The following is a 17,719-nucleotide window of genomic DNA, read 5'->3' as shown; positions in this document are numbered from 1 at the left end:
AAGGGCTTGTTTATACTTTCGCCTGTCTCCGCTGCACGAGCCTCCGCTGACTGCGCGCACTCCTCCCCAAACGGACGAGGTGTTTATACTTGACGCGCTCGCCGTTGTGCTATTCTTTGAAAAGACAGAGGGCGACTTGGAGTAATTGTTCTATAAACCAACAGGAAAAAGCGTCAAGAAGAAGTGTGCTAATGTACACAAGTGATATTTATTTTAGTACATTTCACCAAAAACCACACCACAAAAGAATTGTGTAAAACTCAGTAAACCTTTGCTTGATATTATTACTTGTGACATGAGAACAAAATATGCACTAAATTAACGATCTCTTAAATATTTCCTAATTTCACTAAACTTTAGTGTCGTGATTTATTTATTTATTTGGTTAAACATGGATCTTTATTTAAAACGGCTTATTTCTGCTTTTGTATGCTCCTTTTGTAAATATAAGCACCTAACTTTTATGTGCAAACTGGGGGCTGGTGTGATGAGACGTCATGCTCGGCTAGATTCGCCGAGAACTTGTTCATCTTCGGATGCGGAGCTGCGCGCGGAGTTACAAAAAATGTGCTGCACACTGCCAGGTGAAATGGAGTCTTGCGGACCCAACGCGCACTACCACCCCCTCCGCGTCGACGTCTTTTTTGCCGTGCGCACCCTCGCGCTCATGCGGACGCGTCGAGTATAAACAAGGCTTCAGCAAGTGGATAGAAGAGGCTTTTTCTCTAGCTTATGAGTCTTCGGGTCAGCAGTGCCCTTTAGCTGTCAGAGCTCACTCTACTAGGAGTATGGCGGCCTCTAAGGCCTTGGTTTCGGGGGTTTCCCTTAAAGAAGTGTGCGATGCGGCCGGTTGGTCCTAGTTTCTTACATTTGTAATATATTATGATCTCGACCTGGATTGCACTCCAGGTTCATCAGTGCTTCTATCTTGAATGTGCCAGTTTCAAACGAAAGGTATTATGTATTATGGCATTTTGGTATTTCGTTCCCAAAGCTGTCCCTAGTGGACACAGTGTAAAGTTCCCCTAAAGGGAATGTCTCAGGTTTTAACATGTTATAACTATAACGTCTCGGTTACGTATGTAACCCTCGTTCCCTGAGGAGGAAACGGAGACGTAACGTCAGTGACTGACGAATGGGGGTTTCGCCTAGAAGCCAATCATCTTCGAGATCTTAGAAAACGCCCAATGGCAGTGCTAATGCCATGGGCATAAGAAATTTGCATGCGTAACTCCGCCTACCCACCTGGGTATATAAGGAAGTAGCTGGCATGAATCGCATTATGTTACCTGCTGAGGAGCCAAGACTGAACTCTCGGCCGTTCCAGCGGTACAGCTGAAGTGGCAGCGGGACGTTACGTCTCCGTTCCCTCTTCAGGGAACGAGGGTTACATACATAACCGAGACGTTCCCTTTCGTTCAGTCACTCCGACGTAACGTCAATGACTGACGAATGGGGGTCCCAATGCAATAACGCCACTCGGCTGTCTTCCAGTGCCCTGCGCAAGCGTGAGAACCCTGATGCAAGTTAGGACGGTCAAAGGCCTCTACTTAACGCAGGAATACCAAGGTACACTGGGAGGCATATTCCGGGAGGAGATATGCGCCAAGATGCCTACCCGTAGGGAGGACTTAGGAATACACGTATGACCCGGGGGGCTGCATACGGAAGATCACTGGGGTACGAGCCGCAGGTGGATTTTTAACCCCAGGGGGTGGCAAGGTTGCCAAGGGAATACACCTGCTCAGGGAGGCTTACGGTGGAAATACACATGTGGGGGTCGCCGGAGGGGAACCATGCACATGGGGCACCTGGCCGGACACGAGTGTCTGGGCTAAGGGAAGACTTACTGGCGTCGGCGTCGTCAGTGCTGGAGGAGCTCAGGGCTCTCGGGGAGCTCACCTGAGAAGAATATCGCACGTATCCAGTCCGTGGAGTGGAATGGCGAGCAAGCGAAGACACCTGAGCCAATCCTTACCGGCCACTAGTAGAGGCGAGTACATAGTCGGATACAGGCTCCACTCGGAGGTTATAGAACCTGGCGAATGTGTTTGGTGTCGCACAGCCTGCAGCTCTGCAGATGTCTGTCAGCGGAGCGCCATGTGCTAAAGCCCAAGAGTGTCCGAGTGGAATGGGCCCTGACCCCAAGGGGACATGGACGTCCCTGCTGCTGGTAAGCCAAAACAATGGTGTCCACTACCCAGTGAGACAGCCTTTGCTTTGAGAGCCTTCCCTTTCAGCTTCCCACCATAACAGACAAAGAGCTGGTCTGAGGTCCTGAAACACTGCGCCCTGTCTACGTAAGCGCGAAGGGCGCGTACTGGACAGAGCAATGCCAAGGCTGGGTCTGCCTCCTCCAAAGGCAGCGCTTGCAGGTTCACCACCTGGTCTCTGAACGGAGTGGTGGGAACCTTGGGCACATATCCAGGCCGGGGTCTCAGGATCACGTGAGAGTCAGCCGGCCCGAATTCCAGGCACGCTTCGTCAACCGAAAATGCCTGCAGGTCCCCTACCCTCTTGATGGAGGCCAATGCGGTCAGGAGCGCTGTCTTCATAGACAAGAACTTAACATCTACTGACCGCAAAGGCTCAAATGGGGCCCTCTGCAGAGCACTTAGAACTACTGAGAGGTCCCAAGAGGGTACGAGAGGAGCACGAGGAGGATGTAGTCTCCTCGCATCCCTCAGGAACCTGATGACTAGGTCGTGCTTACTTACCGTTTTCCTGTCCAAGAGGTCATGATAGGCGGCGATATGGGCCACATAAACCTTCAGGGTGGATGGAGACAGCCTTCGATCCAACCCTTCCTGGAGGAAGAGAGCACAGACCCGATTGGGCATTTCCAGGGGTCTTCTTGGCGAGAAGAGCACCAATTGACGAAGAGGTTCCACTTCAACGCATAGGCCTGTCTCGTGGACTCGGCCCGAGCGGAAGTGATGGTAGCCACCACCGGAGGTGGTAGGGTACACAAACCTGCCGCGTCCCGTCCAGGAGCCACACGTGGAGGTTCCAAAGATCGGGACGCGGGTGCCACAGGGTGCCCCGTCTCTGAGAGAGTAGGTCCTGTCTCAGAGGAATCGGCCAGGGAGGGGCTGTCGCAAGGAGAACTAGTTCTGGGAACCAGGTCCGGCCGTGCCAGTACGGGGCGACCAAGATGACCTGCTCCTTGTCCTCCCTGACCTTGCACAGAACATGTGCAAGAAGGTTCACTGGGGGAAACGCATACTTGTGTAGGCCCTGCGGCCAGCTGTGCGCCAGTGCATCCGTGCCGAGCGTGCCCTCGGTCAGGGAATAGTACAGGCTGCAATGGGACGAGTCGGGGGAGGCAAACAGATCTACCTGTGCGTCCCCGAACTGATCCCAGATCAGCTGGACCGACTGGGGATGGAGTCTCCACTCCCCAGGGATTGACTGAAACCGTGAGAGCTCGTCGGCTGCACGGGTCAGGATCCCCGGGATATGGACAGCACGAAGGGACCTCAGGCGCTTCTGACTCCATAAAACGAGATGGCGGGCGAGTTGAGACATGCGGCGGGAGCGTAGACCGCCCTGGTGGTTGATGTACGCTACTACGGCCGTGTTGTCTGATCTGACCAGAACGTGTTGGCCCTTCAACAACGCTAGGAAGCGGTGCAAGGCGAACCGAACTGCCAGCAACTCGAGGCAATTGATATGCAGGCGGCTCTGGCTCTCTGACCAAGAGCCGGCGGCTGCATGTCCATTGCCCATGGCACCCCAGCCCGTGGTGGACGTATCTGTTGACACAACAACATGCCGGGAAACTCGTTCTAAGGGCACACCTGCCCGTAGAAGCTGAGGTTCGACCACTGGGTGAGTGTCTGTCTGCAGGCCCGAGTCACAGGGACCCGGAGCGTGCCAGACTGCCATGCCCATCTCGGGACTCGATCGCGAAGCCAGTGCTGAAGCGGTCTCATATGAAGCAATCCGAGCGGCGTCACCGCGGCTGCAGATGCCATATGCCCCAGGAGCCTCTGAAACAGTTTCAGTGGAACCGCGCTCTTACTCTCTATCTGACGGAGGCAAGTCAGCAGTGACTGTGCGCGCACGCCGGTAAGCTGCACACACATGGCGACCGAGTCGATCTCCATACCGAGAAAAGAGATCCTCGGTACTGGGCAGAGTTTGCACTTCTCCCAGTTGACCCAAAGGCCCAGACGAGCTAAGAGGTGGAGAACCAGGTCCCTGTGTTCGCACACCCGGTCCCGAGAGTGGCCCAGTATGAGCCAGTCGTCGAAATAGTTCAGGATGCAAACCCCTTGCTGCCTGAGGGGCGCAAGGGCTGCCTCGACAATCTTCGTGAAGACGCGAGGGGACAGAGCTAGCCCGAATGGTAGTACGGCATACTGATATGCCCCACCCTTCGAACGCAAACCGTAGGAACGGTCTGTGTCGCGGAAGGATGGACACATGGAAGTACGCGTCCTTCAGGTCGATCGCTGCAAACCAATCGCATGGACGAACGCATTCAAAAAGGCGTTTCGCAGTCAACACCCTGAACGGAAGCCTGACAGGGATCGGTTCAGGACGCGAAGGTCCAGGAACGGTCGTAACCCACCGGATTTCTTCGGTACAATGAAGTAAGGGCTGTAAAAGCCGGACTTCATCTCGGCTGGAGGGACGAGCTCGACCGTAGGGTCGCGATCTCCGCACGCATGACTGGGGCATTGGACCCCACCATGGTGTACCGGACACCCCGGGAGCGGGGAGGAGCTCGCGCGAACTGAATCGCATAGCCGAGCCGGATGGTCCGTGCGACCCAGCGGGACAGTCTCATCAGCTGTAGCCACGCTCCCAGGGAGTGTACCAACGGGGTCATGCGGAGCACCGGCGTACCCTCGTGGGGCAGCGAGGCAGCGTTACCGGCCCGGACTCGGGTGGAGTAGCGGCCCGGTGTCGGGGCGGCGATAACGGCTGCGCCCTGACAGAGGAGACCAGGGAAGGACTCGCGTTCCACTGGGGTCTGCTCTGAGAGGGGGCTGGCGACAGAGAGGGACGAGAGCGGCGTGGCCCGGAGGCGGCGCACACTGCCGTCACCGGTCTCTGGGTGCTCAAGGATGGGTTAATCAGTTCCTTCTTAAAAAGGGTGCTGCTGACCCGTGGGCCAGCAGCTGGACAAAGGATTCTCCACCGGGGGAAGGGGCGGACCTGCCACCATCCCCTGAAAGAACTGCCCATCCCAGAGCTGTCCACGTCCGCAGCGCCGCTGGCCTCCTTTTTTTTTTTTTTTTTTTAGAAAGCTGCGGGGCTGGCATGGACTGGGACGGCTTCCTGCAGCGTGCTCCGCGGCGTGGCCAGGGTGAAGGCTGCTGCTGTGGCCACGCGGGAGGGGGTCGCCGGAAGTCGCCCTGGCGGCGAGGAGGCTGAGGCAACTGTGCCGGCGGCGCTTAGGTGCAGCAGCGGGCCGCCGGGGCAGATGGCCTCAGTCTGCCTCTGGGGACGGCCAAGAACTGTTGGGCGCAGTCAAGTAAGGCCAAAGTCTTTCCCGGACCACAGCTGTGGACATCTCCTGACCCAGGGGGCATGTGGTCACCTACGCCGCGCTGGGCGAGATCGGTGGCGGCACGCCTTTCTAGAGGCAGTGTTACCGGCCCGGACTCGGGTGGCATAGCGGCCCGGTGTCGGGGCACTGGTAACGACTGCGCCCTGACAGAGGAGACCAGGGAAGGACTCGCGTTCCACTGGGGTCTGCTCTGCGAGGGAGTTAATAGCCCTGGATCAGCTCTGTCCTCGTGCATACGCATCGGGCCGGCAGCTTACCCCATAGCACTGCTGGACTGCTGGACCGCGAGCACTCGTGACAGGGTGGAGATTCACACCAGCCCGAGGCTCGCGGCTGCCCGAGATAACATGGCTGTCAACTCTAGGTCAGATTCTACAGTGCTACCACACCCAGAGGCGGAGCATAGCCGAATCGTCATCCCCAAAGGACTCTAGCCCACCTTGAGATGCGGCAATCGACCTCTCGCCGCTATCTGGAGTATGAACGAAACGAACGGGGCGTCAGCAGACGGTCCCGCTGCTTCAGTCCAACACTCACTGGAAGCGATGTGCAAGAGGGTGGGAGTGGCCCGAGGAATGATCGTCGGGGTTCTTAATACCACAGCACCGCCCTCAGGTCACCCTGGCCACCAGCCAAAGTACCACCTCTCTCGGAGATGGTAGATCGGGGTGTGGCAGAGGGGACTCTCTCTCTTTACAGAGATCATTGAGTCTCGACCACAACATTGCGATGGTCATGTTCCCACAGAGGGAACACAGCACATCCACAAACACTGTCCGAACGTGCTGGGCCCAAACACGTCGAGCAGTGAATGCGTCCCAAAGACAGCGACAGATATCGACCGCACCCGGAAGTGCGCGGGCAACCCGTCTTGAAAAAGACGTGCCACACGCAAGCTCTTTTTGTGAGAGGAAGCTCTGCAGAGTGCTGAAGCGCCCAGGGAAAACACACACAGCTGTTGCAGATCACTGCACAGATCAGCAGGCAGGCAATGTGAGATCGCTGGAACGCGCCGTTACACCAACACCCTGGAGAACCGCTCTTCTCGAAGACTGAAGAGAGGACTTCAGAATTCAGGCTTGCCGGAGTGAAGAGATGCTCTTGGCTCCGAAGCAGAAACATAATGCGATTCATGCCAGCTACTTCCTTATATACCCAGGTGGGTAGGCGGAGTTACGCATGCAAATTTCACATGCCCATGGCATTGGCACTGCCATTGGGCGTTTTCTAAGATCTCGAAGATGATTGGCTTCTAGGCGAAACCCCCATTCGTCAGTCACTGACGTTACGTCGGAGTGACTGAACGAAAGGGAACCATAGTTCCCTGAGAAAGGAACGAGACACTGCGTCCCCTTGCCATACTCCCTGCATCCCTGCGATCTTTGCTTTGGCAGTTTTCCTGAAGTCTGGTCAGACCGGAGGTGTATTTATCCTTTCCTGGTCGTGACGTCACCCGTTTTTTTCTTCAAGCATTAGAGCTAAGAGATGATTACAACTAGATATCTTTCATATTGAGAGATATTTTCATGCCTCAGGGAGCCGCTTTCAAACAGCGGTAACTTATTGAAATCGCATTTAAATTTTGAATGCATATTTCCTTTTACTTTCAATTTCACGATCATATGTATACTCTGTGATTAGGGAGCGGTGGTGCAGAACGCGCAGTTTAAAATGTAAGTCTGGCATCTGCTGCGCAACGAATCCTCCAGCACAGTCTTGTCCACTAACACGTAACACACCTCATAACACACACTCGTCTTCTCGTCACTTGATCAGTGCTGTGAACAGCTCGCAAGACTGGAACAACTCGTTCTAGATGAGCTGATGGAATTGAAGCGACTGTTATGATTATCCACCTGAATTAAATTGTTTTTATCTCTATAAAAAGCAAAACTAGAGTGGAGGCATAATATAAACTTCCCCCTCTCACTCCGTCATGACCAGGTCATGAGAATTTGAGGAGACAGCTTTTTACCTCAACGAGAAATCCCGTCACAGTTTAGTCTCGTGAGATCTTGTCACACCCCTAACATTAAGCGACTCTGCAAAACTAGCCAGATTCAAAAAGCATGTCAATACCCTAGTACATCCGATGTGATGTGCAGAAGAATGCACGGGACTCTGTTCCCTAAAGCAAGTGCCCCAAGCAGAACATTTTTCCCTGAGAGTACCTGTCCAAAGGGGCATATCCCTACTTCAAACCCCAACAATAATTGGTCAATTTAGGTATTTTTAGGTAAATTTAAAAGAGGGATAGAGGGATGCAATGTGGAATGCCCACAAAATCTGTTTACGTTGCAATTTTCTTTTTCAGCTAAACTCGAGTTTGCAGTCTGCTGGTTTTTGTTTTAAACAGATATTTTCTTAAGTGAACACTATAATAACAGGTGTTTTGTTCATATAACTCACTCCAGCCGCACACGGTGATCTTCCTCATGTAGTTTGTGATGGTGACATTCTGTCTGATGAGCCATAAGTACATATGAAGAGCTTGAATGAAGAACCAGGTGAATGTAGCCAGCATGGAGTAATGCATGAGCAGCGCTATGAAGACGCACGCAGCCTTGTCTTCTGTGTTGGCCACGCTCTCGTTTGTCAAAAAGGATAAATTCAGGAGAAACAAAGCCACAAACATGTTTATCAAGATCTTTGTGGCCTGATTTGATTTGGCTTTCCTGTTCAAAGATGAAAAACAGCCTGTATTTGAAACATGCAGACACTTCCATCCAAAAGAGGAACAAACACAACTGGTCAAAGAACTTCAATACTTGAAGTACTAACAGCACAAACTAGATGTTCAAATTAAAGACACTCTACCGTAAGAGGAAATGCATGAACAGAGCGACGGACAGAAAAAACATGGAGATGCCGCAGCCGATAGAAGAGATGAAGCTCAATGATTCCACGTACGGTGCTGTGCTGTTATCGGGCAGAGACTGAGAGATCAAAGAAAGCACAACAGAAAAACACAGATCAGCTGGATAATTACTCTCATTTCCACTAGTCATCATCATGTCAATGTCTGCAAGTCAAAAAATCTCATTTAAAAAATCTCATTTTGAAGTCAAATTTTTCTCAACATTTACTCCCAAGATCAAATGCTCCTTGTTCATTTTATGGCTCTAGTTAGTATAACTGAGTCGACAGCTGGTAGATGTCCTAACTACAACATCTGGCTGTATTTATTGACCTTTATTCAAAAGCAGACAGACAGATTGATAGATTTCTTTACAGTCATTTTTAAAAAATAACAACAACAAAAAGGCACAATCCAATCACAACTTATAAATACCGAATGAGAACAATGACATTTGATAATTTAAAGGTGCACTATGTAACTTTTGGCCCTCTGCATGCATTTTTCAGGACAACATTGTATTGGTTCTGCTTCGGCTCTGTGTGACTGTGCGGATTAGTGTGTTTGTCTTACTGCTCATAAATCATTCTTTACCAGACTTAAAGGACAACTCCGGTGAGAAATGACCCTAGGGGTAACTAACAGATGCTCACACTAACACGGCAGCATAATGAGGGTCCCTACATGCAAACCAAAGCATTGAGAACTTTGTAAGAGTACAAACAGTTTAATAAGTAGCACAGCGTTCGTAGCTTGACTCGTCGATGCTGTTTTCCAAGATGGTCTTTATAAAGTTTCTTCTTATTAAACTGTTTGTACTCTTACAAAGTTTCTCAATGCTTCGGTTTGCATGTAGGGACCCTCATTATGCTGCCGTGTTAGTTTGAGGCTATGTTGAGCTGTTAGTGGTATTAACTAGCGGTTTAATTTCACTGACCCTGTGCCCCATAGACAAGCGTTATAAGATAATCTGTGTTTAGAGATAAAACTCTTTACATTCGATTTTCATGAAAACGCATCCCAGAGAACGATCTACTCGCTGACCATCTTTTAGTTACCCCTAGGGTCATTTCTCACCAGAGTTGTCCTTTAAGAGAAATAATCAGTCTAGATGGAAAGGATTTCAAGTAGACTGACGTTACTGTAGCTTTACCCGTCAAGAGATCCGTTACTTCCTCAGCACAGAGCTATAATCATAATGAAATGAGTCTTCAGATAATGCTTACAATCAGTTAGAGAGCTAGTATCATCTACACGTCAATTTTACAACATTTCAAATCACTCGGTTCTCTCCAGACCTCTCAGAAATGTTGATTCTGGTTTTATTACGAGCTCTGTCTCGTTCTCTTTTCTCTAGTAGACACCCCTCTGTTCGCTGTTTGTTTAAAACGGGTGATTCTTCGGAGGTTGGAGGTTTACCGGCTCAATGTCAACCTTTTTCACTCTGTGTGACAACTAACCCCTGCCACTCCCACACCAGACTCACGTCACAGTGCAATAAATGCAAATAGCCCACCTTGTTTGCAAAGGCTATTTACAATAACATCGCCCACTGACGTCTGGTTGGACCAGACAAATTTACGGAAGACGCTGGATTATCAACAGTAGCAATAGTGTAGGGGTAAGGCACATGGCAAAAAGATTTGGTGTAAATTGACCAACACTTTTTAATGTTGTCATAATGTTTGAGTTCAACTTTTGCCAAACTTGCTCTACTCCCTTTTCCCATCACATATCAGATCAAAAAGGCATGTATTTTGAATTGAAAAATGAAGAAAATCATTGAAATGTGAAAATAAAGTGTCTAGTGTGTGTTTAATAATAAAGTGTTTAATGGTTAGGGGTAGGTGTGGGGAGGGGGCTTTATTGTCTCAATCAGGTGGCTTCCATTTAATAATTTTAATACATTTAATAATTTACACTGTTATTATTGCATACGGTGTAAAGTACAACAACACTGAGGTGACTGGTAGAGATGATAAGGACACATTAATATGTTCTTCATAATGTAGCCTTTTGACAGCTTCGACTGAAGTTGTCCTTGTGTTAATGGTTGTGTAATAACTTCTGTATAACCTGGCAATAAACATTTTTGTAAGAGTGTCTATAATATGAAATGCTGATTTTATTTTGAGTGCAGGTTTGGTGTCGGTTCTATTTAAAGCGGGTTGGGTCGAGTGCGGATTTTAATTAGTGCTGCTGTCGGAAAGCGGTTCAGATCTGGTTTTAAGCACCGCGGGTACGGGTGGGTGTGGATTTAAAAAATCAGACCCGTGCAGGACTCTGACCTGAGGTGCAAAATCTGCCTAAAAAGTATAAATAGCATCTAACTACTATTAAAAACTTTTTACAAGAAAATACTGCTATTTTTACTTAGTGTAAATAGAATCTATTGCTATTTGTACTTTTTGTTTAAATATCATCTATAGCTAAGAAAATGTCATTTTCACTTAAATTAAATTAGGATAACAATCAAGATAAGACTAGATAGAATTGTTGTGGATAATTAAGTATCAGTGTATTTAGATTATTATTTTTCTGAGAGCACTTATAAGTATGAAACAGGCTTGCATTGACTTGTTAGTTTCCTGCAGGTATTATTTACATCTTTGCTTTGCCTTTGCAACCACTGGTCACACTATTATAGTATTATGACCCTGTAAATTTGACTGTCTAAATATGTTGATGTTCCTAGTACCTGTACCTTTTGAGGTCAGAAGGAAGAAACGTTGATATATGTATTCTTTCCTTGATGTTTCCAGATGTTTTGGTGACATACGCATAGTTAAATCTTTTTAAGTTAAAAATAATATTTGCTACTATACTGATGCTTCCAACAAGCCTAAAGAATATATTATTTTTGTTTGTTTGTTTGTTTGTTTGTTTGTTTGTTTGTTTGTTATCCATGAACAACACTTAAACTCTCACATCTGTTAATTAAGGTGGACTCACTTCTTAAATCTTTTTGATTAAGTAGTAATAAATAATGCGAATGATTCTTAAAACAATATGAGAATTTGTCTAATGATTATATTGATGAGGTTTAGTTGGCATTCCTCTGCTTATTCTTTTTTTATGTGTTTATTAATTTAAAAAAATAATTCATTCATTCATATGTTTGATGCTCTTTAATGTCGTCTGAAGGTTTTTTTTTTTTTTGCAGTATCATTTCTGTTTCTTTCATTTTAAAAAGTAGGTTGTATTTTTGGAGAAATGTTATTATTCTAGAAACATTTTGGACTAAACCTTTTTATTGTCAATATGTTAGATTTTCCCAGAAGAGAGAGATGCATATATCTGTTAAGTTTCTTTAGTCATCGTGTACACGTTCATTAGCATATAGACGTGGACTAATAGACTAATAGAGATTTAATTCATGGTGTTTTTAACTCTGAAACTCTGAGAAGCTTCTCACCATCAGCACGGCAAAGAACGTCAGATGTGAACATGAGCACTTTATGGTGTTATTGTTGATGTCTGTCTTACAGCCGGACGTTGTCCATTTAAGATTTCCTTTAAAGAAAAAAGAGTGGCAAATGAAATGAATTATATAAAATAACTTGATGGGAACTGATCAATACAGAAATATGTGAATTTACCTTTGCCATCCCATGAATTGCAGGACGCATTACCGACCTGTAAGATTGTGTTTGATTATTATTTTGCCTGTACAGTGTCTGATTATAATAAAACAAGTCTCACAACAAAACCTTCATTACCACTTTCTTTGTAAAGAACATTTCAATATTGTCGGTAAGGTTGGAGATATTGGCGCCCATCGTTATTCCATAAACCTCATCGTTCAAAAGATTTTCACCCTAAATAAGAAACCATACCATACAAGAATTAAAAAAGCAATCATTAATAATCAAATATAAATGTGTGAATGCAACAGATTAAGAAACATTTGTACAAATATAGAACCCAATGCACACATTACCTTATTTCCCATGTTTTTGAACCGTAAAACTCCAACAAACGCACTTCCGTTGTTTTCCAGTCGTGATTTATCAAAGGCCTCCCTGGGAACATTTACAGACCAGGGAAAGTCTGCCTTCATGTTATTCTCAACAACCTGTGGATATAAAAGAGGAATTAACACTGATAAATCAATACAATCCTAGCCACATGCTTTAATGCTTCTCGTGCCTTACGTTGATCATGTTCTGATTTGGAGAGTAGCATATTTGAATGTCTTTGCTTTCTGTGTTCTTGGCTTGTCTTTGGAGAACACCAATAACATCTCCCATCACAATCGCCGCATTGCTTTTATTATTTTTTTCCATCTGCTCCACCAAAGAGGTCATGTTGTCCAGAGTCTCTCTGCAAAATTGATATAATCACTTGGTGTTCTGTACAAGAGTTTTAGACTTATAGTCGCTGGTAACCACAGACTTACGATGCTTTTGCGGGTTCAAAAGGTTTACTCGTGTCTGTTGTGAGATTGAAAGTCATCTCAGGTTGTGCAAGAGTGGCTTTTGGGATCTGTGTTGTGAAATCGGTAATTGGTTTGATAGTGGTGGTGTGTGACGGTGGTGTACACATCCAGTAACTCTCATTCAAAAACAGAACATAATTGCCTCCTTCTGTCCCTTCAACACAAAGAAATAAGGAATGGATTTGAATTATATATCTGTGCAACCATGTAATAATTAACATATTAAAGTGTTCTAATATGTCATATATCATAAGAAACACTTAATTTCTGCATTATACAGTAGAGACATGTTCATCACATACACCAAAAGGTTCAGTGGAGGTCTATGTAGAGTTCTAGGGTTCTTGACTCTTTAAAGGAGAATGATTGCATAATGTTTTCAAGTTATATCGATATTTCTAGAGATAAAGTATGTTTACGTGCTGCTTAAGATAGTGCCATGGTTTATAAGAAAAGTAATTTGTTAAAATGCAAAATTTATCGCTCATTTAAAAATGTATTTAAAAGTGTAATTAATTGATGAATATTTTAGAATATAAAATTAAGATATTTTATGAATAAAGTCAGAAGTCTGGAATGGGCTTAATTAGTTATACAGCTCTGGAAAAAAATTAAGAGACAACTCAACATCGATTTCTTACGGAGCCCCGCACATGACGTGCAGTAAAAAACTAGTAGGCTAAATTGTCTGCATTTTGTTACCTTCATTTATAAATAGTGCGCTACACTAGTACTAATACTAATTAATTTGCTCGATTTACTAAATCGTGCACATAATTTATAAATTCGAGGGAATGAAATAGTAAATCGTGCGCACTATTTACCTTTTTTTCTTGGATGTCATGTAAGGGGCTCCGTAATTTCTCAATGTTAAGTGGTCTCTTAATTTTTTCCAGAGCTGTACGTTGGCACCATTTAAGCCTGCATTTATTCCAAATAAGCCCATGATTTGTTCACCAAATATAAAAATGTATTGATTTTAAGGAATTAAAACATCAATATATTTATTCAGCGATTCATAGGTATTAAAAAAAATCCTTTCACTAATATTTGATTACAGCCCTGGGTGGGATGAGTAGTTGTTCTGGAGCCTCAAGTCGGCTTGACTCTGTCTGACTGAGTGTATCTCAGGAAGGAAGCCGTGTTGGGGCTCCATACTCTAAGCCTTTTGGAAGGGTCTCCTAGTGGTCCCCCCACGCTGGGAGAATGGAGCCTTAAGTCGGCTTGAATCCCAAGTTATGCCCAGTCAAATTTCCAAAGGAAGTGACCATATCTCGGGAGTTGGGGCTTCATACTCTCGGCATAGGGGGTCCACTGGGTGATCCCTCCATGCCCAGAGTCTGGAGCCCCAACTCGGCTTGTGTCTTGAGTTATGCACGGTAAAGCTGGACAGGAAATGGTGGTATCTCTGTAAGGTCCCAGGGGCTTGGGACGGTGGGGGAAGTAGGGCCCTTCTGAGACCTCTCCATGTCTTCAGCCTTAAAGCGTTAGTTCACCCAGAAATGTAACTTCTGTCATTAATTCCTCCTGTGGTTGGACAGCCATCAGACCTCCGTTCATCTTCACACACAGATGAAGATATTAGTGTTGAAATCCGATGGCTCAGAAAGGCCTTCATTGACACCAATGTCATTTCCTCTCTCAAGACCCATAAAGGCACTAAAGACGTCGTTACAAAGCCCATCTCACTACAGCGGCTCTACAATCATTGATGAAGAGGCCAGAATAGAGTTAGTGCGCAAAAAACACTAAATAACGACTTATATAGTGATGGCCGATTTCAGAACAAAGCTTTGGACCGTTATGAGTCAGTGAATCGATTCATGATTCCGATTGCGTATCAAACTGCTGAAATCACGTGACATTGGCAATCCTAATTAATCGTGGCTTAGCAACCGTAACTAGGCGCAGAAGGTCTGTCAAGCTTTCGAACTTGTGCATATGAATTTGTGTAAATCTGATACCTATCCTTAAAAGTTTGGATAAAGGGTGGAATTTTTTTCCATCCCCAAACTTAAAACCCAAGGTGAGAAATGCCAGGCCTGAATCAAGCAGTGTGTGAGGCCCCATTCACAACTAAATGATGACAGGATTAACAAAAACACCTAAGGTTACGTTTGCTCCAACAAACATGAGGTTTTTGACTGATGCAAATTATTACATGATGCAGCATATAGACTATAAAGAGGACTGCCTGGTAGCTTTATTTATTAGTTTTGTGTCGTAGTTCGTTTAGACAAATTGTGTGCAAATTAAGACCATCATAAGAATTGTTGCAGGGGCTGTGTTTATCATGTTTGACAGAGTGCCTTTCTATTATAAGGCTGTATTGTTATAAGTAACTTTGTTTTTTTTTTAATGTATGTCTCTGGCTAGTTCCTGGTCCAAGGCGTGGATGGCACGCTCAATATAAGCGGGAGAATCACTCCAAAGTGTTTAGGCTAACTTAATGTCTTGTGTTTATTCCATAAGATTTATTGATTAGCTGTTTGATTTATAATTATTCAATTATTTTCTAATTTAACTTACCCTTGCTGTGCATGAACATGCGTATCAGGTAGCTTCTAATCGGTTGCATAGTATGTCATGGATATATCCAGCAAATGCATACTGCAGTCCCCTTTGTCTTGTCCTCTCAGATATTTCAACTGTTCACCAAAAATGACTAATTATCTCCTTGGAAATGTCTCACACCGGCGCATACATACTGTAATAGACGTGCCAGGCGGAAAGATTGACAGGCGTAGCAACCGTAACTAAGGAGGGTGGGGCTTAGCGTAGGGTCAATTACTAAACTAACAAACCAAGTACATTCTATGTTTAAAAGCTCAAGAAAACCTGATATTACCCTAATCTTATAAGTTATACCTCACTGGAGAAAAGACATGCTGTCCTTTTGCATGTTGTAGGCCTACTTTATTTATTTTGATTGATTGAAATTTGGATGTTTGCAAGTTTGAGTAGTTTATGAACACTGACTTACTGCATGTATCATTGATATATGAAGCGTTTCCACATTTCGCTCCAGGATCAACAGCAGATATTCGCAAACAACCTCAAAAAAAAATGAAAAACACACAAGTCAACATAGTTGTTATACATTTTAAAGACTTGTATACTGAGAACATCTTGAAGGTAATAAAAGACCAACAGGAATAAAATAAAATGTTGTTACAAGGTAGTATAGGTAACAGTCTTCCTGGGTTCACAAAACCTTTTAGGCTCAGAGTCCGCATGGCAAGTACCACCATAAATACACGGAGACATCATAAATTATAGGAAATATATATAGGTATTTATAATTATAATTTATAGGAGCTAAAATAACGTTGCCATATCGAGCGTTCCACTGTCTTAACTCCTATTTGTTGTCGCTCAGAAAAGTTGCTAAAGTTAATCATAACGCAACAGTCACTGCTGTTCGTGTTGCTGTAAACCGAGAGTTCTCCTTTGAAATGAATGTGATCATATCGCTTTGTCGGTGGTGATAACATTGACTTCCATGGGGACCTGTAACTGTTTGGTTACCAACATTTGTCAAAAAATCTTATTTTGTTGAATGAAAATCATACAGGTTTAGAACAACTTGAAGGTGAGGTAAATTATGACATAAATGTAATTTTCATTGTTGCTTTAACCAACTATGCAATAAGCAAGCAAATGAAGCGCTGTTTTAGCAGCAAAAGGGGAACCAACGCAATATTAGGAAGATGATCATAATGTTATGCCTGATCGGTGTATATTATGCATCATCAATAATGTATAGCTAATTCAATATTTTAACCCTCTACTTTTTATTTAATGAAAAGATTGTACTATTATAAAGATTGTACTATACTGTTTTAATTAGATATTTAATTAGGCATTTTTAGGTGATTTTAGGGTACTAAATTATATGTATCCAATATAATCAGTTTATTCACCTTTTGAGCATGGTAGATTGAACTCTTGGCAGATTAGTGCTCAAGTAAAAAAAAGTTTTAAAAAGTAAAATTTTTAAAAAGTTATAACATTTTACATTTATTGCTATGAAAATAAACAAAAATAGTATTTAGAAATTTTATATGAAATACATATTTTTACTCTAAAAAATATATATTAATTTTAACCAATAAAAATAAAAGATTGCAGCTTTCAGACATGACTAGCACGACACGACTTTCTCTCACTAGCACAAAATGTACTGGACGTACACTTTAGAGTATGACTCGGCTCTCGCTCAGATTTTGTGTGTGCTCAAACTTTGTCCAGTGTGCTCTTGTGAATATCTGCTTGCTCTTTCTCTAGAATTGTCTTGTGATTTGGCCAGAAACCTGCCATTTTCACTATAAGGACAGCATGCCGAGCACCTGCACGCCATCTTTGACAGACATTCAATGACCCGAAAAAATCAGATTGAACATGTTCAGTCGGGTAAAACAAACTCAGACCGTGTGCGTGCACAGAAAAATAGGGTGTCAGAATTGTACCTTTAGCTTGTCACTGGGGCAGTACCCTTAAAATGACATCTTTGTACCTGTTTTACTTCTAAAAGTTGCATATTAGTACCTTTGAGTTCAAATGCGTACCTTAAGGTACTACTATGAACCTTTTTGTGGTAAAAATGGTACAATGTTGTTCTTTTAAGGGCACTGCCCCAGCGACAAGCTGTTGTACCCCTAAAGGTACAATTTTGACACCCTATTTTTCTGTGTGTGTGTGTGTGTGTGTGTGTGTGTGTGTGTGTGTGCGTGTGCGTGTGCGTGTGTGTGTGTGTGTTAACATGGCAAATACCAAAACATTTACCAAGTTTTGTACCATTCTGATGAAGTAAAAAAGCTGGTCAAAAATGACGTTACAGCACCAGAGGGTTAATATCACTGTCTTAAGTCAAGTTCACATTAAGAATTTTAGAATGTCCCTA

General features: G+C 44.6%; 1 protein-coding gene across 1 annotated transcript in view; it reads right to left on the bottom strand.

Moving 5' to 3' along the window:
* Window positions 1–17,719, bottom strand: part of LOC137090815 (adhesion G-protein coupled receptor G2-like) — a 32,265-nt gene that overhangs the window by 12,978 nt on the left and 1,568 nt on the right. Inside the window, exons 2-10 of the mRNA XM_067454769.1 lie at window positions 15,800–15,871; window positions 12,778–12,970; window positions 12,533–12,701; window positions 12,319–12,453; window positions 12,098–12,196; window positions 11,978–12,014; window positions 11,794–11,891; window positions 8,339–8,457; window positions 7,931–8,196 (exon numbers count right to left, since the gene is read on the bottom strand). Coding sequence (XP_067310870.1) covers window positions 7,931–8,196; window positions 8,339–8,457; window positions 11,794–11,891; window positions 11,978–12,014; window positions 12,098–12,196; window positions 12,319–12,453; window positions 12,533–12,701; window positions 12,778–12,923 — 1,069 coding nt within the window. The 5' untranslated portion in view covers window positions 12,924–12,970; window positions 15,800–15,871. The remainder of the gene's footprint in view (window positions 1–7,930; window positions 8,197–8,338; window positions 8,458–11,793; window positions 11,892–11,977; window positions 12,015–12,097; window positions 12,197–12,318; window positions 12,454–12,532; window positions 12,702–12,777; window positions 12,971–15,799; window positions 15,872–17,719) is intronic.

Source organism: Pseudorasbora parva, chromosome 10 (genome assembly GCF_024679245.1).
Source record: "Pseudorasbora parva isolate DD20220531a chromosome 10, ASM2467924v1, whole genome shotgun sequence".
Taxonomy (NCBI): domain Eukaryota; kingdom Metazoa; phylum Chordata; class Actinopteri; order Cypriniformes; family Gobionidae; genus Pseudorasbora; species Pseudorasbora parva.
Note: the sequence above shows the minus strand (reverse complement) of the source record. Positions and strands in the feature narration are given on the sequence as shown.